The sequence below is a fragment of the Aythya ferina genome (assembly GCF_964211825.1).
Source record: "Aythya ferina genome assembly, chromosome: 2".
NCBI classification, from domain to species: Eukaryota; Metazoa; Chordata; class Aves; order Anseriformes; family Anatidae; genus Aythya; species Aythya ferina.
In genome coordinates, this window is record NC_140297.1 from 17,571,485 (window position 1) to 17,597,621 (window position 26,137).

Here is a 26,137-nt window from a genome sequence, read left to right on the forward strand (position 1 = left end):
GCTATCAGTCACTGATGCATAGAATGGAACATTGAGCAAGATGTCCTGAAGCAAAGAACTCAGGGAAACAGCATTTATCAAAGCAATGATCAGCAGGCTCCCCGTTTTGATACCGACCTCATGTTTCAGATATCCTGTCAAAGACACGGCGCAGGCACATACCCTTGCATTATCCTTATGCCTGAAGGCAGTTTTTAGGTCTGTCTAAATAAGGTGATACACTTCATATCGGTCATCAATAGATGAAATAAAGTACATATGACCTATTGAATGCACATCTTTACCTTCGCTTTCTTTGAAGATATACATGCACCAACCACTGGGCAATAAACGGCCATACAACTGCAAAAGCTAAAATACCAGGAGAAATTTCAAAGGGCCACCACGAAGGTTTCTAAGGAAAATGGGAGAAATTCCAGTTAGCAATCTGCATGCACATACAGAATACCACATGTATGCTTCACCAACACTTCAAATGCTATATCAAGGTAGAAAAAAGTGCTAAGATCAGAAAAAAGGTTCACCTAGCAAATAATCTTTTCAGACAGATTATTTTTTACCCCCTAGTCAAGGAAAAGACAACATGAAAAGCACATACTAACAAAGCTAAAAATATTCATCTCATCTGTTCTCACCATTCACACTATTTTTTCTAAAAAGTAACAAACAGTGTTTTACCTTAACAGAGGAGTCAGGCTGATAATTTGACTGCAGCGTTGCAGATCTTGCCTTTAAATACAAACAAGGAGTGGTTAAGTGCCAAAAATAAAAGTGCAATTGTAATATTTCTGCTTTATGAAGCGAGAATATTTAGTTCATTGTGTAAAGACTTTGCAGCCTGTATATATGACAGTTTGAGGAACAGTCCTTAATGCCTACGATCCTATCCTGAGCAAGGAAGCTTTCCCTTAACTTTGTTAAAGAGTAGAACCAGCCCCCATGCAAGCCACCTTTTAACACTTGGTTTTCAACTTAAACTCTCATGCTTCCATTGCACTTTATAGCATTTTTATTGCATTTCTGGGTGTTAAAACATGAGTCAGTGTCACTGACCAAACTTCTCTACAGTTTTGCAAAGGCCCCCTGCCCAAGGTATTATCACAACTTCCTCATCTCTGGTCCAGCATTTACAACCCAGAGGTGAAATCCCAGCAGCCTGATTTGTGTAATTCTTTACACTGGTCTGTATAAAAACAAAAAACATTCTTTTAGTGTGCTCTGAGCTTTAGGTACAGGCATGTCTAATGGTATAAGGAGCAAATACTCTTACAGGCAATACAGAGAGCAAGAAATACCAGAAATGTTTCAAGCCTTTCCCTCCATGCTACTGTGGTGCTTTCACAGAAACAAAGTCAGCTTTCTAGGTCTTTCTTAATGAATGTGAGTGTGAACCAGAAGGGTCTTGACCCAGTTTCTACTCTGAAAGGGACAGCAAGCACAGCATGAACTGCTGGGGAAAAAATCTTTTACTGTTTCTTCATATATTGCTTTGGTCCGAAAAAAAATTTAGATCTGTATCCAGACGTCAGATCCTTGAAGAGCTGTGATGGAGCAGAATCATGGTTTTAATAAATCCTTTCTCCCTGGCTGCCTTACATTTCGAGTATGTGCATCCCATAGGATACTGCTTGCACAGCTCTTTGGTTCTCAGGTAGCTCAAAATATTATCAGCAAGCCAAAGAAAACCAAGCATTTTTGATTGCTGATTCAACTATATTCACAGCACATTCTATCCTCCCACTTACACTATTATGTGCATCACTATTTCCATTGAAAAAGAAACACTACATCAACAAGTATCTAGACTTGCTTAAGACTTTTTTTGCCTAGCTTGTACACAATGTGAAACTTAAGCAAGTTGGATTACTTTGCAGGGAAAGAATGCTATGAAAAATCAGCCTGCTAACTGAACAAAGGACTCAGAAGTTGTTCTGTGTGCAAGTATTTACCAATCTAGAAATTAAGATAATCTCACTTGCTCTGAAAATGCTTTAAGATCTCCTGACAAAGACATATGGGATTGTGCATTACTAACATTAACTATGATCTATTTAGTGACTGCATGACTTGTATTGATAACTACAGCTGAGATTAGTTGGATAGCAGAAATCACTAAAATAATATATGGTTCATTTCTAAGTTAAAATGCGTGTTTTTGTTCACAGGTTCAGGAGTCCTGAGTTGTGCTCCTGAAAGTAGGCACTAATAACAAACTTCAGGTTGAAACAAACTACAGAATATAATTGAAATTTCTTTACAGTTTAAGAACGTATTGTTTGACATTTTAATCTGAAAGCATAAGAATATCCGAGGAAATTTAATGAAAATGTAATCAAAGATCTTCAACGATTACCTGTGACGCTGTAACCGCCTCCAGCATGTGCAGCCTCTGAAGGACATTCTGCATGTCTTCCTGCAGCCGCATCAGCACTACGGCGATCTGCTCATTGAGGCTACCCCGGGGTCCTCTGTCGGATCCCCAGCGCTCTCCATCCCCTCCGCTACCCATCTGTCCACCTTGCGAACCGTCGCCTAGCGGCTGAAGTCTGTGCCCTACGTTGAGAGGGAAAAAAAATAGATACATAAAACACAGAATGGGCTACCACCTCTATTGAAACTTTCTTTTGAATGGTTGTTTAATTTTCTTCCACCCAAACTAAGTTCAAAAGCACTGGGAGGTTACTGCAACGTCCTTTGAAAAGTTTCCCTACAGCCTCAGTGTAACAGCATCATTCATTCAACGGCATCACCATTTAGTAAAAAAAACTATTAACTCACATCCCGTCAAGAAAACGAAAGAAAAAATCTGAAAAAAAAAGAGATCTGCCTTATTATGAAGGGTAGATATGTTTTAAATTGGGACAGTCTCCAGCTGGAATACAAAGGACACTGAAACTGAGTGATACCTTTTGATACCTTTCCACGATGCTCCCTGGTTTCAAATGAGACATCATAGAGGTATAAGTGGATATGGATTTTAAAAATATAAATAACTTGCAAATAACCTCTTCTCATGCATAGATGGGTTTTGAAGACTACACTTTTAAGGAGAACAGGTGCCATGTAGAGCAGCTGGATTTCAAGGTAAGCCAAAACAGAAGCAACCAATAGGCTTATTCAGGATCTCCTTAACACAATAAAATCCTTTTGTAAAGCTTATTAGGAATGAAATAAATACTTCAAACAGAAAACTGATTGCTACCCACTGGTATTAGGATTTTATCATCTATTTTTACCATGAAGGACAGAGGCACTGTATAGTATGACTGTCTCACTGGATTATGTTGACCAGTGCTTCTTAGGCCCCCATGACGTATGGCAGCGATGAAAATGAATAGGAAAAACAAAAGCTGTGTGCACAGTACCTCTCCCTCTTCTGACACCATAGAAATCTGCTTTTTCTCCACCTTTCTTCTCTTTGTGAGGGCCCCCATTAGTGGCTTGGCCATCTTCTCCTCCACACTTGACTTCACCTTCTTCTTGAACTGTTCCTTCTACATTATTTCCAAGGTGGAGATTCCCAGAAGTCATGCAAGCACGCCTTGGAAGATCCGTATTTTCTAACAGAAGACTGTGGTCTACATCCAATAAATGGGATGAACGCTTTAAAGATCCTTTAGTTGATGTGATGATGTCCAAGGGCTACAAATTAACATTAGCAAGTAATTAAATTCTGTAAAACATACCGGTTAACTAACAAAAATACAATCTCTCTTCTTTCACTTTAAGAAAATAGTTTGTTCTGCATTAAGGCTTTTAACAGGAGCAGGTGTTTTGCTATAGGATGTGCTTATATTGTCTAAATGTCCTTTTCAGATTGAAAAGGTTAGACATTAATCTGAGGCAAATATTCTCAAAACTGGTAACACTTGGAATTACTTTAGACATTTTCAACATACAGTAATTCTCAGTAGTCACTAAAATCAAACCTTCAGAAGACCTCAAAGTGTTCCATTTTCCTTTAAGGCTTTGCCTCCCACTGTGAAGAGGTATCCTAACTCAGAGTGGTGAGCCACGCTGCCAAATTCACACACTATTAGCAACGTTGAGCAGGCAGTGTTTGCACTTACTGCAAAGAACTCACAGCGTTTATTATGAACTTGTTCAAAACTGCTTGACTTGTCCTTTACACCAAAAAATTTAAAAAAAAGATATAATATTCTGCCAACTTTCTTCCTCAAAATCCGTGGTACTGCAGAAAAACGTTAAAAATAGATGACACATTGATCAGGTCACAATTACATGTTCTGCAACAGGACTGTCTTAAGGTGGTACAAGCACCCCTTGTTCAGTGAAATGACGAGCATTAGCACAACTACATGTTGAAGCAGACTGAGGACTACAGCTAGCTGAAAAATAACTCCATGAAAAAGACAAAATAACAAAAAAGAGGGGAAAAGAAACTGCTGCCAAAATCCTGTTTGTCAAGTAGTAGTTCATACACTTGTATCATCAGAACTGAAGACAGAGTGTTTGCTACATCTTTTGCAATAAAAAGCTGTATTCGTTTTTTCAGTGAACCTTTTTTTTTAGTTCGAATGATTCCATCTGTAGTTCTTCTAGATTTATTTACATCTACCCAACCGTTTGTTAGTTTGTTCGCAACTAGAACTTGTCTCATTCAAGTTGGGAAATTCTGACACATATCCACCCACTACAATTAAAGAGTCTCAAACAAGCTCAAACAACACACAAGACAATTGGGAAATCGCCTACATAAAAGACAGCTTGCAGCACTTCTACCAAATCACCCTTTGTCAATACGCTTCATTGTTGGTTAAAATTTTGATTTGCTAAAAGGAAACAGATGGACAAGAAAATGGTGCAATACTGCAGTGCTTGCAGGTCTTTCTGATCCCATGCATCATTCCCATATCTCTCCCCAGAACCAGCAAACTAGGTGTTTGAGCACAGTCTAAAAAGTCCATGCTTAAACTGGATCTACAGAGGTGGTCCAAGTCAGTAATCTATGGTCTTCATCTAAGATCACAGTTAATACAATGAACTAAGCCAGTAAAAACTAAGCCAGTACAGTGCTTAGGCTTATTCTTTATTTATTCTAAGAAACAAATGCAGGATATAACAGGCCAGAAAAAAGGAGAACAAAAGCCCACACAATTACAAAGATACTTCCTGGTTCTGAAGGATAGCAGGATTCAGATCCCTACATATGTTACGAGACACAAAATTCATCACACAAGCCTTACTTTCTTTGTACTGTTGTTTTTGACAGTTGTTCATTTGAACTGTTGTTTTTATTACCTTCCCCTCAAAAAAAAATCCCAAAGGGAAAAACTTTGAAGCTTTTCATCAGTGGTAAGCACGTTGTAAAAGATCAACAAAAACAACAAAAAATGACAGTCCAAATAAGAGAAAAGTATGCCTGAGTTATTTCATTCACCTTTGTGTATGTCCAGGTTCACCTGACAGCTAGAAACCTACTTTAAAATATCCATACCAGCTTCAAAATACACCTAGGGATACTGAGCCCTTACCTCTTCTAGTCCAAGTTGTTCCATAGAGTCACAATAAACTTCACTGTCTGAATCGCTGGTTAAGTGCTGAGTTCCTGAGACCTCTTCAGTATTCTCCTCATTGCCACCTGTATGTAAAGGAGGTAAGCACACTTGCTTTGTAAATGTGAGCCAATCCCAGCAGAGTAAAGCAATGAGTTATGATGCCTAGGCAAACTTCAATTCATTCCTTTCACCTACTATTTTCATCTTCAAGTCAGGTTAAGAATAAAGATGTTACATTAATATAGGAATTACACAAAACTTTTGCTAATGGGAAAACCAAACTTCATACTGGTATTTCCATGTTGTAAGATATAAATTTTAACTTTAGTTTGGTCGTTCAACTCTTCTTCCTAATCTCAATATAAAGTAGTTTTGCCCAAAGTTATCAATTGGTTTTAGAATGATAGATTCAGACATCATTTTCAACAAGACGGCATTTATATGTTCAGCCTTTGGGAATGACAAATACAGTTATTAGTGATTTTCATTTCATTACAAATTAGATTTCAAATGCCAATAGTATTTACAAAGATAGCACAACGATTTCAAAATAAAATAATTGTATTTCTGTATGTTTGAGCCTCTCTCTCTCTGTGAATTCATCTCTCTTCTGTAAAAGATGTTCAAAGACAGCCTTATTTAAACTGCTATTAAATTTGATTAATTTTTAATATTCTCTCTTCAAGTTTGTGCAACTGAAAGACACCCCTGCTAGGTTCTGAATCCCAGGATTAAGCATGCAAGAGAAGAAATGTTTTCCAAGAAAAACATATGCAAATTAAAACACGATCTTGCAAGGAGAATACCTTGGTGAGCACTGTTATTAGCTATTTCAAGGCTCGGCTCTGTTTTCTTTATTTCTTCCTCTGTGTTCAAGCCATTCAGAGCAGATTTGGTCTGGATGCCATTCTGCAGATCTGGGATAAAGCCATCCTTGTAACAGCCATTAGCAACAATACTTTCCAAATCCTTTGCAGCTGCTGATTCTGTTTTCACACTCTTATATTCTATAAAAGAACAGGAAAAGCTTGCAAATAGAAAGCAAGGTACATAATAGCTCAAAACATATTCCTTAAATTTGCTGGCTTTCTAATGGACTAAATACATAATGTACACACAGAACAAAATATGACAATGCCCCTAGATTCACATTCTCTGGGACTGTTCTGTTCAAAACGTACTGATATAAAATTTTAATTTGCATAAACAGCAGATAACATTTAAAATAAAAATATAAATAAGACGATCTACTGTAGGTCCCTCTGATAAATTATTATCCTAATGCCCCTGGAGGAGAAAAAAAAAAGCTGCTTAGAACTTTAAACGTGTAATTTCATTTGCCTTTCACTTGACATTGGTACTTCTCAAAATTCTTTAAGAACCCCATAAACAAATGTCATTGCAAGTTCTGTTTTATTTTCTCTGAAGAGAAGAAATGTGATTTTCAATTCTACTGTTACAGCCCATGTAGCCATTCACAGCTCTTACATACAACACTTGCAACAAAAAGGAAAACAACAGAGGGTATCCTTTCAGCTTTTCCAAAAGACACTAACATACCTTTCAGCCAAGTCAAAAAATATATGGCACAGCTCACAAATTTGTCCTAGTTCTTAATCTCATAAACACAGGTTGAGATGTTGCCATTTCTTACACATGCATTTACAGTTATTTGCATAAAATTCTCTTGAAGAATTACAGTGAGAAGTACAGTTCATGACCCTTTGGCATTTTCTAACACTTACATGGTTAAAAAAAACTTGGGAAGAATCACAGAATGGTTGAGGTTAGAAGGGACCTCTGGAGGCCATCTGGTCCAAACCCCTAATCAGGGCCACCTACAGCAAGTTGCCCAGGACCATGCCCATGGGCTTCTGAAGATTTCCAAGGAGGGAGACTCCACAGCCTCTCTGGGCAACCTCTAGCAGTACTCAGTCACCTGCACAGTAAAGCACTTACTTAAGTTTTCAAGAACCATCTGGTCCAAGTGCAGAAAACTTACCCTTCATGTTTTGCTGGAGTTCTTTTTCTTCCTCTTCACGAAGCCCTTCTTCTTCTGATTCTGCTCCACTATCGCTACTTTCAGCTTTGCCATTCACAGCCTTTATATTTGGAGTGGAATTCATGACGTTACTAAGGTCTAAGAAAACATTCAAAGAGAAAAAAAAATACGTATTTTAAAAGAAACAAACATACAACCTCCCCTGCCCCCACCCCCCCAAAAAAAATCAGGTCATTGTTCTACAAAAGCATTTCCACATTAGAAGATGTACCAAATAATGCCAGCTTTACTTCTGTAAACTCTTCCTTAATTGTTTTAATGTTTCTCCTTTGTGGCTCACCACAGAATGCCTGACTACTAATGAACAGTTCTGAGGAAGCCTACTGGAAAAAGACAGCAAGTTACTTTCACTAAGGGCCTCACGCCAAGATATTTATCCGTGTTTATGGCATAAATATGATATAGCTGCAATAACATTTTATCTAGGACTGCGATGGACATTTTCATTTAAATCTAGAATCAACATTTTATAGAAGTTCCCTATTGGGCTGAAACGCTTCAAAATTGCTCTCAGTGCAAAGGCAAACGTTGAAACATTCTGTTCGGTTCTGTGAGCAACAGGATCCTGCAGAAGGGAAAATAAAACATCCCATTCATCTTCGCCCCCAGTGACTTAAGCAAACACAAAATGTGGTAATAAAGTTTATAGAGATCTTTATCTGGCAAAGCAAGCATGGATATAAGCGCACTGATTTCAGTGAAAAAGATGATGAAATAAATCAGAGGGCTGGAGCAACTCTCCTATGCAGAAAGGCTGAGAGAGCTGGGGATGTTCAGCCTGGAGAAGAGAAGGCTCTAGGGAGAGCTTAGAGTTGCCTTCCAGTACTTAAAGGGGACTTATAAACAAGATGGAGAGCAACTTTTTCTCAGGCAGATAATGACAGGACAAGGCAGAATGGTTTTAAACTAGAAGATGGGAGATTTAGATTAGATATCAGGAGGAAATTCTTCACTCAGAGGGTGGTGAGGCCTTGGCCCAGGCTGCCCAGAGAAGCTGTGGATGCCCCATCCCTGGAGGTGCTCAAGGCCAGGCTGGATGGGGCTTTGGGCAACCTGGTCTGGTGGGAGGTGTCCCTGCCCATGGCAGGGGGTTGGAGCTGGATGATCTTTGAGGTCCCTTCCAACCCAACCCATCTGATGATTCTATGAAATACACGGCTCGTGTTTGCTTGTCTAATTACACACGTATCTAAAAAAACAAATCTTGATGAAGTAACTGCTAAGGCCTTGTTTTCCATCCCTGTGATCACTCCAAGGATCACCAACAATTTTCTCACTGTACAAAGTATTGCAAGGCAAAGATTCCTCCAGAATAAACAAAACCAGAGAATTTAAGGGACATTTCTACCACCTTCTGAAAAAAAATACAGCTAAATACATACTGATGATTTAAGCCTTGTACATTAGCACAGAGCAATTAAAGTACAAAGCGGACACAGTTAGCAGACACATTTTACACGCTGACCACAAGGCCAGATTCTGCCTGCTTTAATTGTTACCGTAGCACTCCATTTGCATGATTTTTTACATTCCCTTGTCAGAACCTTGAAAGATTAATTCTTACGTTTAGGCTTAACATCAAACAGCAAAATAACACCCGATTATACCAGAGCTGCCCAACCAGCTCTGCTGCTTTCCTTGCTGCATGGTAATTTAGGGCTAAGGGTTTTCTACTTGAACCTCGCCACGAAGAAGCAGGCTGCCTTCCCACATTCCTCTAGTTTCAAAGCTTAGCCATACTGCTTAAAAAAAAAGGCAAAATAACTTTACTTCTTATCCAAACATAATGAGTATGTTGAATATCCTGTTCACCTTAGTCTTACTGTGAAATAAGGCTGCCGGGGGCACCCTCCATCCCTGTTTTGGATTGATTTAATCCAACTTTTATCTGAAGACTAAAAAAAGTTTATTTGTTGTGAAAAAAAGAACTAGAAAAACTATTGTCTATTTTGTAGACTGCAAGAATAGACGGTCATTTTCTCCTCACTACAAAGAACATTTGCAAGAAAATTAATTTCATAGAAGGAAAATCCCAACATATTTACAGTTTATTTCTTGTAAATGTTTCTCTTACTGCAAAACTGAGTGCTAGAGGTGTTTTTGTGAGAAGAAACTGTGTGATCAGGACAACCTAACAGTCCTTTGAAGCATGAAGAGTAAGCAGAGCCCCAGCCCCCTTGCAATGTGAAGCAGGCACCACCTTTCCCTTTGAAATTCAGAGGGGGTGGAGGCCGAGACGTCCAAGTGCCTTACCCAGCCGTGGGAGTAAACGGGAAAGGCAAGACTTGGAGACACATTTAGCTGTAAAGGCAGGCATAGAACTGTAAACCTCCTCACCCTACTCAAGATATTGTAAAAAAAAAACAACCATGCTGTAAACGTATTTTGTAAGATTTACTTTTTTTCTTCTTGAAGAGAATGTCTTTGAACATTCCAACACGTTTTCTCTGCACTCAATCTCAGCAAGGAGATCATTCACTTGGAAAAACTTCCGAGTGATACATTGCACATACTTAACTAAAGAAGTGGAGAAAAGTATTGGGAATAAGGGTAGCAAGCCGTGAACACCCAAATATCTGAAACCCATCAGCATCATACTTCTACACAGCCATTCATAGCAACAGTGCTCCTTAAGGAGACATGGCTTTGGTGCTGGCTCTGAAGAACACAGTGCATTGTACAGTCGTGGCGATGCTGAAATACTGTGCTTGATCTTGTATTTTTCCCCAGAAATACAAATATTTTTCCTATCCTCATCAAGTCTGTTCCCAAATGCTTCTGCTGCTCAAAACCAGCACCGTTTGCTGCACTCCTTCTGTTACTGTGAGTACCTGCTATGAAACCAGCCGTGATGACTAACACAGGGTGATAGCATCAAAGCCAAATCCGAGCCAACTAGCAGTGACTTCTCCAGTCCTTGGTGGTAGGTTAACAGCTGCTCCCTAGGGAATGTGTCTTTTCATGTGAATACTAAGAATCAAGCGAGCTTTTACATTTTTGTGCTATTTTTATTACTCTGTCCAGCACAACACAGTATGCTCACAGAAGTCATGCAGACTTTCATTCTGTGTAAATACCAGTGACCAGGATGGATGCAATAGCGGATGAAACATATAAAACATTGAATGATGAAAGCATATGCTGATATTGTAATGATTACTATGTGTATTTGTAAAATGGCATATCTTTACTATTAGCTCGATAGCAGCAAAACCTGCCACCAAAAGATTATTTACATGAGCTATACTTGTAACTACTTATTTAGGGACCGCTTTGCACTGCTGTGTTTGTGCCAGCTCCAGCTCTGTCAAAATGTGTGTCAAGTCTCCCAGGGACCTGCACGTACATGTGCTATGCTAAGTTACTTGGATAACCAGGTAACTAGAATTCTTTCCTTGCCAGCAGAACCTTTTGCACTCGTTCCTGACTGAGGTAGGCTCCCTGCTTCACTTCCAAGTTGACACAAGTAGGTTTTGCCATTTCCCGTTCACTTTGTTGCACAAATCTCCACCTTCTTTTTGAAACCTTGATGTATCCTGATATGGTATTACTACAAGGAGTGATGGCTTGCCATGGGGAAGGAGTACATGCCAGGGTTCATTTATGTTTTAGAAACCCTCCTGATATTTGTCCTTTCATTTCATCTTTCCAGCCAAAAAGTCTTTGAACAGTATGAATCAGGAGCTACTGACTTGCCATCAGAACGGAGAGCATAAGCAGTATTTCAACACGCGGTTCAATAAACTGGAGCACAGATATACATCTTTCCTTGGCTACAGCTGCGATGCCTGACATAGCCCATGCTCAGCCTGGATCCCTATGCAAGACTCCACCACCTCCAGGCTTGGGTTTGCTTAAATAACACACTTGAAGATAAATAATGGATATCTGCTAGCCCTGCTTATCTTGACTAAGAAGCACTCAGATGAGCAGTTCAGAGGATAGACTGCTGAGAGTGATGCCTTCTGAAGGTTTCATTTGTTGTTTGCTTTTTTTTTCCTCCTCCCTGAGGGGAAACAGAAAGGGCAGGGGGTACATGCAAGCATCTGGGAGCAATAAGTTCTTCGGCTAGAAGACTTTTATACCCCTCATTTCCTTCCATTCTTTCTAGTATACCACAGTACAAAGAAAATTTGCAGGGGCCCAGGGTACTCTATAACATCTGTTCTACAACACACAAATGAGCTGCCATCACAAATAAAGAGATTTTAGAAGGGCACACCAAAAAACAGAGACAGAAAAATATAAAATCCCTTAGGTTAGCTACCATTGTTTTATCACTTTTAATTTTAAATGCATTAAGTTCTTTGAAAAAAGTATTCCCTAAGCACATAGATCTTGGCAATCAGATTTTCATCTATATAGTATTCCTTTTATTTAGTCTTCCTGAACTTTACTATAACTATATTACTATATAAAGACTCTCCTTTTTCTTTTTAATATTTTCCAGAAGACTACAGCCATGTTTTTTCCACATTTCTCTCTGCTTATATGCTTCTCAAGCTGTTACATGCAAATAGATGCCACTTTATTTCAAAAGACAAAGTAATCAGCAATAGTCACGTCTTTATTCACCATTTATAAACAGCAAAACAATAATTTGCGGATAAGAACAAGCATGAAGCACAGCTTCTTACACATTAATATTAACTTGCAAGAATGGCATTTGGGGTTACTGACTTAGTCATCCTGGACCTTTACTTTTTTTTTTTTTTCCTGTTCAACATCAATGGAGTTCATCTCCATTCTTATCACTGGTACCTAATCCCCTGAAAATTCAGAACACCTTCCACAGAAAAATAAGGCTGAGGTTTTTTGGATTGACTTGGATATATTTCTCTTCTCCCCACTACCCCAAGACTTCTGCAAGCAGATACAACCTGCCTGGGATTTCCTGAGAGAGATCAGCCCAGCGAGAACAGCAGCTGACCCGCAGGCATTCCCAGCACCAGCAGGTAGTTCCACGAAGGCCACCAGACAGCAAGGCCACCAAGCACACGCCGATCAGTTACGTGGTGTATGTGCAGCGAGACCAGCAGATCCAGGCCAACTTACTGTCAACACCTTAGCAAACGATCACGTGTAAGAATGAACATGAAGAACAGCTGCTTCTTAAGTATTTATAGCAACTCGCAAGAGCCATAAGATCATTCCAGGATCCAGGATGCCTCCATGTCTGGTACTACGTCCCTCAGGGAGAATGAGCAGGACTTGCTACATTCTCTTCTGTGTGGAAGAGATACAGTCAATATTTGGAACTTTTACTCTGTGTGGAAAGTAAAGAGGAGCTCTATGTACTGGTGTGGTAATAGATACAAGTACACCATTCCTGCCCCAGGAACTGCAACAAAAGATGAGCATCACAAAGTCAAAACCCCCTAACAGAAACTGAGTTATGCTTGAAAGCAACAGAAAAACATATTGCTGGGTCACCTATAGTCCAGAAACTCCAGGCAATAGTAACGGAGCCTTAATCAAAAACTGCTCTGCCCTGTACAAGAAAAAAAAAAAAAAAAACAGGAAATAAAGCTAAGATTATATGCCCCTGGAACCTACTCCAACCCTACCAACTGAACAGCTTTTTACAGTGCCTCATAGATAACACAGATGGCTTTTCCATGCATCTTGGAGTCTATGATTAAAGTCATTATTTTTCCTATAACGAAGTTATGCATAAAACACTAACCCATCCCCAATGGGCACTTTTATGTGAGCAATCAAGATATGACTACCTACATCTGGTATTTACCAGCCTTCCAAACCTCTGGCTACTTTTTCTTCTTTGTAGAACACAGCTGTGAGAAATCTAGACCTTCATTCTCTCAGCACACGATTTTAACTGCAAGTCAGATCTCTATAATGTGAGACACCAACATTTTACAGAAAGTGGGTACATCTACTATTTTTTTTTTAATTGAAAGAACCTGAAGAGCTTTTGACAACTCCTTTTCTCTTTTGCAGTAAGCTGGTCTGAATAGAGGAAAGAGTACAGATCCAACAACCAATTACGCACAAAAACTTCTACCTTTGACTCAACCCAGCATGAAACAGAATACAGCCAGGTATGTCTTTGTGTAAGACAATTTCTCTCATCTATCTCTACTTTAGAAGAAAAAAAAAAAGTCTTATATATTTTAACACTTGAACATTCTGCTGCTCACCCAGTGCAGATGCGTAATCTCTACTGCTTTGTGTAAGAGTGAAGCTGTTGATATAGTCAAGGCTTTCTCTATACTTATGTTCTGCTGCAGTTTCCAACTTTGTTAGAGAGTACAGGCATAAAACTATCCGTGTGAAGTCAAACCACAAAGTAGGCCCAGATTTGGACTGTGAAGCCTGAAGTATATATTGCAACAGCACAAGCTGCAACTTGTTGGGACACTCTCCACTGACTTTGGCAGTTTCTGGCCCAGCCCTTAATCCTACAATAATCCCATCCTGGAACACAACAGAGAATATTCTAAATGCTTCTGAAGCTACTAAACTAATGAGATAGCAACAACAACATTTGTAAAGTAAGATTCATAGTAGCCTCCCTGAACATGAACTGTAACCTTCGCACAGTGGTTAAGGTTGGCTGGAGGTCATCTAGCCCAAACCACCTGCTCAAGCAGGGCCACCTACATACAGCAGGTTGTCCAGGACCATGTCCAGGCAGCTTCTGCATGCCTCCAAAGAGGGAGACTCCACAACCCCTCTGGACAGCCTGAGCAAAAGCTTTGTCACTTGCACAGTAAAGAAGTGCTTCCCGATATTTAGATGGAACCTGGGTGATAGCTGTTAGGGTATCGCAGGAAACTGGAAGAGGAGAGGAAGTTCAAAGCTCAGAACTTTAAGAACTTCTCTCACCCACCCATCAACTTCTTCTGCTGCATGCTGGCCCTGACATAATGCACCTCTCAGCTACGGTACAGCCACCCATTCAACATATCCTACTGAGGCATAATTGTGAAGTAACAGGGATTGTAGCTCTTTTTTCCCTTCTTACGAAGGGTTAGGGATTCACAGCCACTGAGTTCCATCAAAATCCCAGTCAGGAAAAGAAGAATGAGAAGGAAGGAAAGCAATTTAACAAGTACCTCTGAAGTCAAACAGAAACGAGAAACTGAGCTTATAAAGCAAACACAGGGTGTTTCACATGAAACCCACACACAAGCAGAAAGCCGTACCACCAAATGCTTTGATACAAAGCAAAGATGTTGAAAATGAGATGAAAAGCTCTTTGAGTAGTTTCTCTTTTCAAATAGCTGCATTTTCTCAATCTGTAGAAGAACAGTTGGAAAATATACTGCATTTAGAGCTACAATAAGTATTTCTAACAAGAAGTAATAACTTAGAACAGATTTTTTTAAATGCCACCCTCCCTCCACCCCCAAGCTTACCTAAGTCCTGCAGTAACTATTGCCTTTAAAACAGAAGTGTTGGAATGTACTTGCTTGTTCTAGAAGAATGCAGACCTCAGTGAATATTAAAAATAAATAAAAAATAGCTCTCGTGTCCAAGCAAACTCTATCTGCCTGCAAGCTGGACTAACTTCTGCCACTCAGAGGTGCTACTGAAGTGGTGCCCTGTATGGGCTCCCAGTGCAAAATGCTGCCCTGCAATCAGTGCTGCCCAAAACCAGCCCATGCAGCTGCACAAGTAGGAGTCCCCTTGCTTCAACAGGGCTTCATCTGGTGCAGTCGCAATACAGCTGGGAGCAAAGGTCTCAGGAGAGACACTCAGCAGGATGACAGAAGTCAGAGGTATTACAATGCTGAAACCTTCCTGTCTCCACGGTGCATAACTTGACATTATTGAAGGCAACTTCTAGTCTTCAGAAAGGTTTACAGAGAGTGCCACTGCTCAACATAAAGGCAGAGGGTCTTTATTTAGGATTTTTAAAAACAGATAAGTGCCTTGGTCACAAAATGGAAAGAGTACACAGGAAAATTCTACTGAAGAACTTGTGAACAAATTCCACATAGTTCACTCAGCTGTTGAGGGGCCTTCGTGCTGGCGTGTCAGCTCGGGCTTTTCCTTGTCCCCTTTGGATTTACTCATAGTCAGAATAGACAACAACACACATTCTCAGGGAAACATTTGGAAGGCTGAGGTGGCTTTGAAACTTTTCATGTTTCTCATCCAGTATCAGACGGTTACTGTGCCAATTCTAGCCCACCTTTGGATTCTTCAGGTGTAACGTAACAAGAAAACTGGAATGTCTGTTCAGAAAGTTTCAAATTCATAACTGCATTTTGAAACTTCTTAGACTTTTTTTAGACATCAGATTTCTTGCTTATTTATTAGCAAGTGCAACTATTTAAAGGATTGCTCTTCTAAAGTGGACATCCCAGCAAGTTATGACTTGTCCCCACCTTTCCCAATGTCTTCTACTCTTCCAGCAACTGCAAAGAAAAGGGTCCTTCTGTAATACTGCAGTTACCTACTCTCTTCTGCAGCCCTAAGACAACAGAATTCTCCAAGAACTCTCTCTTAACTTGTGGCAGAATGAGATGATGTAGCTTCAAGTTGCATAGGTGAAGCCATACATTTGAGCGTTGTAAAAGGCTGTTCACTTGGTAGGGTTGGAGTAGGCTCCAGGAGCATATAATCTTAGTTTTATTTCCTGTTTATTTTTTCTTGTAGTGGGCAAATCAATTATTAAGGCTACATTGGTAACGCTACACATGCCAGATTTAGTGCAACGCTGTCAGAAGAGGAAAAAGTTGAAATTTCGATATAGTATTAGTTTTATTTATACTGCCTTATGTTTAAGCTGAACCTTTGAACTATTCTGATTTCAATAACAGATTTAGGACTCTTGGCTTTTAACTTCTGTGATTCTCTGCTTGCCTAGATAAAGTCACTTAAAAAAAAAAAAAAAGCTGCTGCTTTTGACACTCTGCCTTAGACACCAAGTATAAGTAAATCCTTATTACACAGATCACTGACCTGAATCTACTGATACTCCTACAATCTTGCCTATCAATCCAGCTGTCAGGAAGGCTTGTTAAACCACAGACATGAAATATGCACAATTTTAGTTGAGAAAGAACTCATACAGCTTTCAAAATGGCCATTTAAAACCCTCAACCATTACCCTTCCTCAAAATAAATGAAAAACTATTTCTCTCCCTCTGAAACTCAATGCCAAAAGCAAAATCAAGATTGTGTTTGCTTAAGATGGGGAAAAGAGCCATATACAAAAGGCAACTTATCCAGTGATTGCTACTTCTTCAATACATTAACCAAATTCATTTGTGCAATGGTTTGTTTTTTAAAACCGTTACAAGTTTTGATCCCATGCATTTCAATAGTTTTATCTGAAATGAAGCCAGGTTTAAACAGCCAAGTCCTACATTACAACTTTATGAAGATACTACCTGTAACATAACTATTATTATCAAAACATTCTCACAATAGCATTGCTAAAAACAAAAATAATCATCACATCAATTTTTATGCAGCTATGACACCACTAGGTTTGCCACCTGCCAAGAGATTTAAAAGGTATAAATCAATGTTTCCTTTGTAAGCTTAAGCCTCAGAAAGCTTAATTTGAAAGTTTCCCAAACCTATCTTATATTTTGAAGGTATTAGAGAAACCATGATTGTTAAAACCATGGTTTTGACTAGGGAGTTATTTATTTAAAAATTCAGATCAGATAACAGAGTTGGATTACCAGCATCAGCATATAGTTTAACAATAGTTCACAGCTACACCTTTTACACATTTTAAACAGTTGTTCCTTTTATTAATGGAAAGGGAGAAACTAGATTTAGCTAGGGAAGGGGCATTTTAAATATTCCACTTTCTTCAGGAACAGTTTTCCCTCAGCATCTCAGAAAGCATGCAGATAAGGATTAAGCATTTGGCTTCCTGGGTCTAATTTCATTTGTAGATAAAAATAGTAAAAAAACCAGCCTCATGAGGTGGCAAACGTAGAAGTTGCAAGCATTAGCAGGAAGTTACTATAGCACCAAAACAATGGAAGAGATGGACTTATACATAATCTGTTATTCCTACCTTCCAAGTATTTAGAGACTTTCTCCATTCGAACTGCCATACAGAGAAGAGAATGAACAGAAAGATGCAACATTTAGCTTTAAAATCATTTATAGAAAACAACCCCCCACACACAATCCAGACCTGTGATTATCAGTAGTATAACGGAAGTTATTTGTCCGAACCTGAGGTTAGGTCAGATCCTCTGTTCTTTTTATCTTCTACTATTTCATAGAAGGGGCCTATTACTTGTAGTAATTCTTCAACTTTCTCCGTCATTGGCATACTTTCAAGAATCTGTACAAGTCCAAAATATGAAGTACCTCATGAAACAGCATTTCAATGATTCATGCATTTTAACTAGTTTTAGAAACTTTTATTGTAAGCTCAATAACATTGCACTAAGTCTCTTAACACATAATTAAGATTTTTTCTTTTCTTTCCTTTTTTTTTTTTTTTTTTTTTTTTTTTTTTTTTTTAAATAGCATGGACCTAATTTACCAGACAAGAACCTTAACTAGCTGTATTAACCTGCTTTGGGTGACAGTAAGAGAGGAGAGCTAATGCATTTGCCATGACTAAAGGACAGCCTCAGCACAGTATTGGTAGGAATCTGTTATTTCAGCAGTTTCAAACTAAACTAGCCAAGGTTCAACAGATTGCTTTTATCTGATGCAATTTACTTTATAGACTGCCTTTCCACACAGAAAATGAGAACGTAAGGCTTTTTTTGCCAGAGGATTCTTCCTATTTGTCAAAACCTGCCATCTTCAATGGAATGTAAGGAACAGATCAAAAGTACCTCCCTGGGTCTACCTAAAACCAAAAACCAAAGTGAACAGAATCCAAAAAAGCTGTGTCAATGCACATAAACACTTAGAAGATCAGACAAGCTCCAAATGACTTAAAGGCAGAATTTAAAAGTCATTACTCTGATAAAAAAAATTATTTTAATTTACAAAACTAGTATCTTTAACTTTCTGGTAAGAACATTAAGTTGTAATCTAGAACAAATAGAAAGTACTTCAATAATTTAATATTGTTTTTGAAGTTTTAGACATTTGTCCCCTTATATTTTAAGTACTTTGAGCAAGCTTTTAGCTGGTAGCTTTGTTACTTCTTCCTCTTTAGACAAAAGAGGGGATAAAAGCCAGTAACTATGCAAAAGGATTCAGGTAGAAGCAGACTACTGTCTATGGTATGCTTCCCCCTCCAGAAGAGGAGCAGAAAGTACCAGATGGAAGATACAGGTTGCCACAGAACATGCTTCTCAAATAGAAGCACCGAGCACTTCACTAAGCAGCAGAAGCAAAAGCTACAGCATTACTTCACAAGGCAGAAGCTCCAGGCAGGCTAGTAGCTAACAAGTCAACACTTGCACACCAAAGATACCAAGAGACAGAGATCCCATCGACCTACAGTTCCATCACCACTTCTCTGATCTATTTAGCAAATATAATTCATCCTGTATTTGTTAGAGCTCAGTGCTCAGATATGGAGCTGGAAAAGAACTAGACATAGGACAGGTGTTTTAAAAACAAATAAACAGAAAAAATAACCTTCAGTAGCACTGAGAAAAATAAGAAACCCACTCTAGAGTAACACACTTGTATTTGCTAGGTATTTATATTTAGCATCTACACTGTGAACTGTTTCGTACTGCACTTTCATATGTGCATTCGTTTAAAGTAACTGTTCTTCACACTGTAAAGAGATGACAATATACTTTTAATAAGTTGGAGCAATTCCTAGTATCTTGTTTAACAGCAGCTGTGCAGTAAGGGCTTTAACTGATACCTTTTTGGTAGCAAAAAAAAATAAAACCAATAAACCCTCATAAACAAAGTTGGTTGCTTATGTATATTAGCCACTCTGCACAACGTACAAATTTTGAAATTGTAAATACAAAATAAGTTACTATGCATCCTGAATTACTGTTTTCTTTGGAAAGAAACGACTTTCAGACAAGTCATAAGAAGATCCTTGTTTCAAATTAAAAACACTGTAAGTTAATGTTTTATGCTAAGATATTTCTCATTAATATGGTAATTTTAATATTAAAACAATAATGTTAAATATTAAATATAAATAGCATCATATAATGATATTAATAAATAAAACAAGCTATTTGAGATGTAAATAAATTAGCCTAAATAGTACTTGGCAACATAAACTTTCAGAAATGTGATTTGGAAGAGGTATTTGCCTTAAACAACATGTACCTGAGCTTAGATTCATCTTCGCAAGGGCTGAGACATGTTAGGTCATTGCCTACCAACACCTGGAAATCTCAGCCAGACCCCTCTCAACAGCTGCAATTTTCAATGCCACCACATGAGGGGAGGGAACAAGTCTACAATAATGTTCAACTTGCAAATGGGTCGGCTGATACACGCACAGCCCTAACTCAAGTGCTAGGGTTATACTCCAGGGTGGTGGAGAGGGGAGAAATACCAATCACACCCTTACACACGGTTCTGTTACATCAAGAGATGTAACAGAACAGGGAAGTGGTGGAGTCACCATCCCTGGAAGTCTTCAAAAGACGTTTAGATGTAGAGCTTAGGGATATGGTTTAGTGGAGGGCTGTTAGCGTTAGGTTGGAGGTTGGACTCGATGACCTTGAGGTCTCTTCCAACCTAGGAAATTCTGTGATTCTGTGATTCTGTGAAGAGACAAATGTCACGGGCACCTATGCAGCAAGAGCCGAACACCCACAGCAGCACCACAGAGATTAGTGCAGTATGTGCTGATGGAAGAGCCCAGCGGATCCGTGGGAAATGCACTTCCATTGACATTTCAAGCAGAACCAACTGGGTTGGAAAAGCTGAAGCTAGGATTTCAAATGCGAGGGCTGAAGCTGCAGTAATGCAGGGTAAACAGATCCCCAGTTTCAAAGCTGTGCGAGGCAAGAAGTCATTTGCTCTCCAATCTCTGCACGTAATCCGTACAGAGGCAGAATATTTGTGCTTCATTAGGGTCAAGTAAGCAGACTTCCTCACAGGAGACTTACTAAGCCTTTTTTGGAACACACTGCACAACTCCACTTAATTTTAGCATCCTGATGGAACTAGCTACTGCACTGAAAAGAGCAGGTACTCTACTGAAATATTAATACATTTTGAAACTGAGATTTGAAAGGAAGAGATAAATCTTATGGCCTGCATTCGAAGCAAGTTACAATTTGGTGGGGATTATTTTTAAAAAATATGAACATTTAGCCTTTTGTGTTTTCTGGATTATTTTTTTTTCATTTTAAAGCATAAACAGTAGTGTCAATGGGAACAGAATAACCAAAATTACAGAGAACAAGAAGTAGTTGAATTCCATCTCTTCACCAAGTAAAGGTTTTTTGCTGTACCAATCATTAAACATGTTAAGTATTCAAGTGAACCCTTAAGAATGTTTATGATAATGGCCTAAGAGAAAAGCAAGCATGTCCAGCGTACAACTTAAGTTTTTCCTCTCCTTGATGCTAACCTCATTCTAATAAGTTACAGATACACCTTCATCCAAAAGGACAGAAAAAATAATCTTTAAACTGGGCAGGCTACTTAAAAGAGCTAGTGCAAAGGACTGCAGTTAGAAGAGTTAGATAATAAAAGAAAAGAAACCTTAATTCTGAACACCTACTTTAGTTAATGCTTTAATACAGGCTTAATAAAGTAACTATGGATGTTTACAAGTTACACATCTATTCCAAACAAGACAGAACAAATTACTCAATTATAAGTGTCAGACTCAAAATTCAATATACAAGAAGTATTTTCATCACAAATAAAGAAAACTTAGGCTGCTGAGTTATTCCTGAAAAAAGTCAAAGACAATTAAGTTTTAAGTTTTTATTTGATTATACTCATCTCTCCAGTCATGAGAGCAAAATTCTTGTTGACAGGTTACTTTTAGAGTCTTCCCACTCCAACACCTCCCCACCCCCAAGATAAGGATCCCTCACCTCTTTCAACTTGGAGAACCAAGGTAGTCTTTAGTAAATTCAGCTTTTCTTTTGTTGCACATTAGATTGCTTTGTTTTCTCCACAGCCCCCTTTCACCATGTTTTCAGTACTTCAAATCTATCATTTATGCTTCAGATCAACTAGAACTCATTTTTTCTAAAAACATGCCAAATTCAATAGGAATTGAATTGGAGGAAACTGCATAATTTTATTCACCCAACAGGCCAAACAGCATAGTATTGAAGTGTAACAGCTCATATAGAGAATAATTTTGCAGGCCTGACAGTATTCAGTGAGAATCTCCTCACATTCCCTAGTGTATTTCATGGAACATTTATTCTGTAGGATGCCTTCTACTCATTAATATATTTACCTTTTTCATTTCTTCAACATAGGCTATCATGGCTTCTTCTTTGGACATGTCTCCCAGAGCACTCCAAGCATCCCTAAGGAGCAAAGTCACACACATCTTCAGAATCTGCAAGGCCTGTGGGATTGTTTTCAGCCCAGCCCTAAGTAGGTCAGTTATATAATACGCCAAGTTTCTCTAATACAAATAAAATGCAACAACAATTTGCAACTTTTTTTGAAAGACCAGATATATAATTTGCTAGAATAATTAAACAGTGGGACATCAATAAAGAAGCAACGAAATAAACAGCCTGGGGACTACACAGTTCCTCACTGGTCAACTAGGATCTTGTACCCAGTAAGCTGTTTACAAGCCCAGACATTATGAAAGACACATATTCCCCTTCGGATTGACTTAAGGCCCTCTATTACAGAGTAAAGCAGGCCTAAATATTTAGTGCCAGCTGTTTGTAAAGTGCCAGCTAAGTTATAACAGGATACAAGAAAAATGTTTAGCAGCAGGGGAAAGATGCGCCTGTCTAATAGGCAAGTAGTTTGTTGCCCCCAGTTACCACCACTGCTACCCAAGACCTAGAAAATACCCACCTCTCCAGTTCTGCAAGACAGAAAACTTCAATTGAAGGTTTTTTTTTGTTTGTTTGGTTGTTTTTTTTAGCATTGCAAAAAGAATCTGTCAAAATACAGGCTGGAATAAACTATTTCCTTACTCAGTCTTGCACTTGATTTGACAATACCCCTACCTCTTGCCAGACTATTTGTCCCACTTACAGCAAAACCCCAAGGCTGGTGGCTCACATTTGAACTACAAACAGCCAACCGTATAGACAGCAGTAATACTCGCTCTACAGGACAAAATGATTATAAACACTTAATATAAAAAGTCTTGATATGGGTTTTCAAACAGATCTCAGCAGTCTGGCAAATCAGAAGTCTTCCCAGCACAAGGAGAACACTGACAGTGGGAAGTTCTGCCACCAGGCAGACAAACCAGAAAGGAACAAACTAGATCTCTCTTCAAGAGCTTGAAGCAGTATTCATCATGTCTTTCAATGAGCACCTATTTACTTCTCGTGTTATCTTGTATGATGCGCGCATGAAGGAAGAATTCCAGACACTATTCCACATCACACACCCTGCAGAGCGCCTACAGTCTATGGTGTGGGATAAACACTGCACCTGAACTAGAAAGTTGGAACACAAGGAAGAAAGTGAATTGAAGCATCAAAGATTAAGAAAAAGAAAGAAGCTCACTAGTACCTTCCTCCAACAGCCACTCTTCTAAACATCTCCACTCAATGTATTAAAAAAAAAAAAAAAGGAAAAAAAAAAAACCAAACATGAAAAGTTACCATTTATATCTACCAATTGGATCCCAAAATCCAGGTCTTGGAATGTTACAGGGTCCTTGTGTTGCCTGCTTATAAAAGCTATAGAACTTCAGCATCATTTCGTTTGTTGGCTGGAATGAACCTAGTGAAAGCATTTTAAAATACAATTAAGTTGTAGTCAAGATTATTAACAAGTATTTCACAAGGTCAGTATTTCTGCCTGAAAACAGCCTGCAGTTTGTTACAGCCTGATTCAGAGCAGTACAGTTTGAGTCAAGGAAAAACATCTTCAGCTAGCTGCAGTCAGCCTCACTGACAATATTTACTTTACAGAGAGCACACGCTTCAGATCAAGTTGAAGGGACTCTAACCTTTACTACCGCTAACGTCAGACTCCACAATTAGCAAAAGAGTAATAAGTAACAAAGAGCAAGCCTCCTTTCACTTGGTTTAAAGGGACAGATTCAGCTTGCCTTCAGTAAACACAGTATGTCACAAGCCATTCTGGCAATACAAGCAGTAACTTACTGAAAGACTACAGAATTTAAAAAGGCACTTTTTTTGTTGTTTATTTCGATATTTGACAGGTCTTTCAACAGCAGTTGAACAACAGTTTCACTGTTCCTCCTGGTTTTGTTTTCTCTTCTTCCTCTGTGAAGTAAACACTTGTAGGCACAGGAAATGTAAACACAGAACTGCAATAATTGGCAGAGAATCACACCTGCTCCGCTGAGTTAATTATTTCAGGTTGGATTCCAGTCATTAGGGGATGTTTACAGTGACCTTTACCTTGGTACCCCAACAAACCCGGGTTTACTTATAACAGAAATAAGTAACGATGCAATTAGTGATTTTTTTAGGGTTATTAACGGAAGGATACGAGCTGGTTCCTCACTCTACCACTTCACTAACTCAGCAGAGGGAACTGGTAACAGCCCCAAAGCTGTCAAACCAACTTTAGGATTTAAGGAGGCAAAGGCCCCTCCCGCAGGACCCCTCCTTCAGGAGGAACTTTTGGGGCGAACTGGAGAGCCCCAAACCCGCGTTCCTCCGTGCAGGGGGGGCTCGATAAGCGTAGGGCCACCTCCTGCTTGTCCCCACCGCCCCGTCCCGTCCCCTCGGTGTTACCAGCGAGGCCCCCGCCGCCCCCGGGCCGCTCTCACCGTTTTTGGGCAGGCTCTGGATCACCTTCACGGCCGCCTCGAACCTGGTGGCGTGCACCGAGCCGGTCTCCGCCATCTCCCCGTCCCGTCCCGTCCCGTCCCCGACCGCCTGCCTCCTCCTCCTCCTCCTTCTCCTCCTCGTCCTGCTGCTGCTGCTGCTGCTGCTCAGCCTCCCTCGCCGGGCCGCCTGCAGCACGGGAGAAGGGGCAGGGAGGCTCCGGGCCCTGCGCCGCCACCCCACCGCCCCCAGGCGGCAGCGGGACGGGGTGCCCGGCCCTGCCCTGCCCGGCCCCGCTCCCCTTGGTCGGGTCTGGCCGCAGCTCGGCCCGGCCCAGCCTGGCCCCTACCTCCCTGCCGGCCTCAGGCGCCCATGTTACGCCTTCCCCTCCCCTCGCACCGCCCCGAGGCCTCCAGGGGGCTCGCTGGGAAACGTAGTCCGCGGCCTCCCCGCTCCCCGCCCGGCCTTTTCCTTCCTCCTCACGCCGGGGCTGGCGGCCAGCAGCCGGGCGGCCTCGCGGCGCTGCCCCCGGGGGCTGAGGCGTTGGGCTCTAGCTGAAGGGCTGCTCCCCAGGGGACTGTTTTCTCCTTTATTTTTACCTCAAATGGTTTTATTTTTCACTCGTTTCTTTATCCCCTCTTCCTACGCCTTCGCTTCCCTGCTTGTTACTTTATACGAATATTTCAAAAGGTGCCATGCTCCTGTTGTACAGCACTGACCCACTGTCGTCCCCAGTTTTGTCCCCAGTATCGTCCCCAGTATCGTCCCCAGTACCTTCAGGAGATTCCTGAAGATAGGAATGCCAAACAGGATTCCCGACCGCCCTGGCACTCTGCCTTGCTGCCTCCCCCCTCTCCTCACAGCTGCCCTCACCCACACCTGCTCCCACATAACCCACCCAAATGTGAACTCACTCTAGCCACGTATTTACTATTATTTTTTTTTTTTTAATAGCAGCAATGACTCCTATTTACATTAAAATTTCAGGATTGTGATTTTTAAAACCTGGAACCCTGGAAATAACTATTGCCATGGCATTCGGAGATGAGGGTGAATGCCATTACAGCACAGCCAGCTAGCTCAGTAGCTAAATAAATGAATGGCCTCATTCAGAAGTGCTGTGCATACAGCGCATGAAATCAGACAAAAGTATGCTAAAACTACTTTTGTAGCAAGTGGAATAATTTACCCAGTGAGTTTCAGGATGAATTAATAGCCCCTTTAGATAGAATTGAGTGCAAAGTCTTGGCATTCAAGTCAGTTCATTTATCTGGTACACAACATATATTTTAAATTCCTCTTAAGGCAGTTGTGTACTCACAGTATATGCCCTCTGGTGGGAAAGAAAAGCTCCACAGAGAGGGAATTAAAGCAGATCAGACTGTGCTCTGCTGAGCTAGTGCATTCCACAAGGTCAGCAGCCAGCTGGCCCAGGAGAGCTTTACTGGCGAGAAGCTTACGCGTCCAGAGGTGTTCAAATAGGATTCCCCACGCTGGGTAAATGACAAACCCATGTTAGGAACATCACCACGGCACTCATATGAATGTTACAGATGAGTTTCTCTGAATTTTTCAAGTGCTAGATTTCTGAAGCTCTTGTGAGCTTTATACTAAGATCCATCGTCTTTCTATCCATGAAGGTAGGAATGACAGAAGCTCAGATCAAAGGGAAGTGTTTGTTTGAAGATAAATGGGTCTCTGTATAAATATGGATTTTTTGAAAATGCAAAGAGTTAATTGCAAAATAAATA

General features: G+C 40.0%; 1 protein-coding gene across 2 annotated transcripts in view; it reads right to left on the reverse strand.

Moving 5' to 3' along the window:
* ACBD5 (acyl-CoA binding domain containing 5) overlaps window positions 1–25,245 on the reverse strand; it is a 30,863-nt gene extending 5,618 nt beyond the window's left edge. Inside the window, exons 1-13 of one of the 2 annotated variants that reach the window (XM_084510828.1) lie at window positions 25,161–25,245; window positions 24,389–24,575; window positions 23,247–23,367; window positions 21,899–21,971; window positions 17,755–17,866; window positions 17,591–17,623; window positions 7,522–7,659; window positions 6,326–6,526; window positions 5,496–5,602; window positions 3,366–3,642; window positions 2,354–2,553; window positions 679–729; window positions 285–394 (exon numbers count right to left, since the gene is read on the reverse strand). In XM_084510828.1, coding sequence (XP_084366954.1) covers window positions 285–394; window positions 679–729; window positions 2,354–2,553; window positions 3,366–3,642; window positions 5,496–5,602; window positions 6,326–6,526; window positions 7,522–7,659; window positions 17,591–17,623; window positions 17,755–17,866; window positions 21,899–21,971; window positions 23,247–23,367; window positions 24,389–24,464 — 1,499 coding nt within the window. In that variant the 5' untranslated portion in view covers window positions 24,465–24,575; window positions 25,161–25,245. Of the gene's footprint in view, window positions 1–284; window positions 395–678; window positions 730–2,353; window positions 2,554–3,365; window positions 3,643–5,495; window positions 5,603–6,325; window positions 6,527–7,521; window positions 7,660–17,590; window positions 17,624–17,754; window positions 17,867–21,898; window positions 21,972–23,246; window positions 23,368–24,388; window positions 24,685–25,160 lie in introns of those variants that run through there. The other variant, XM_084510829.1, reaches the window with a different exon arrangement.
* Window positions 25,246–26,137: the final 892 nt, after the last annotated feature.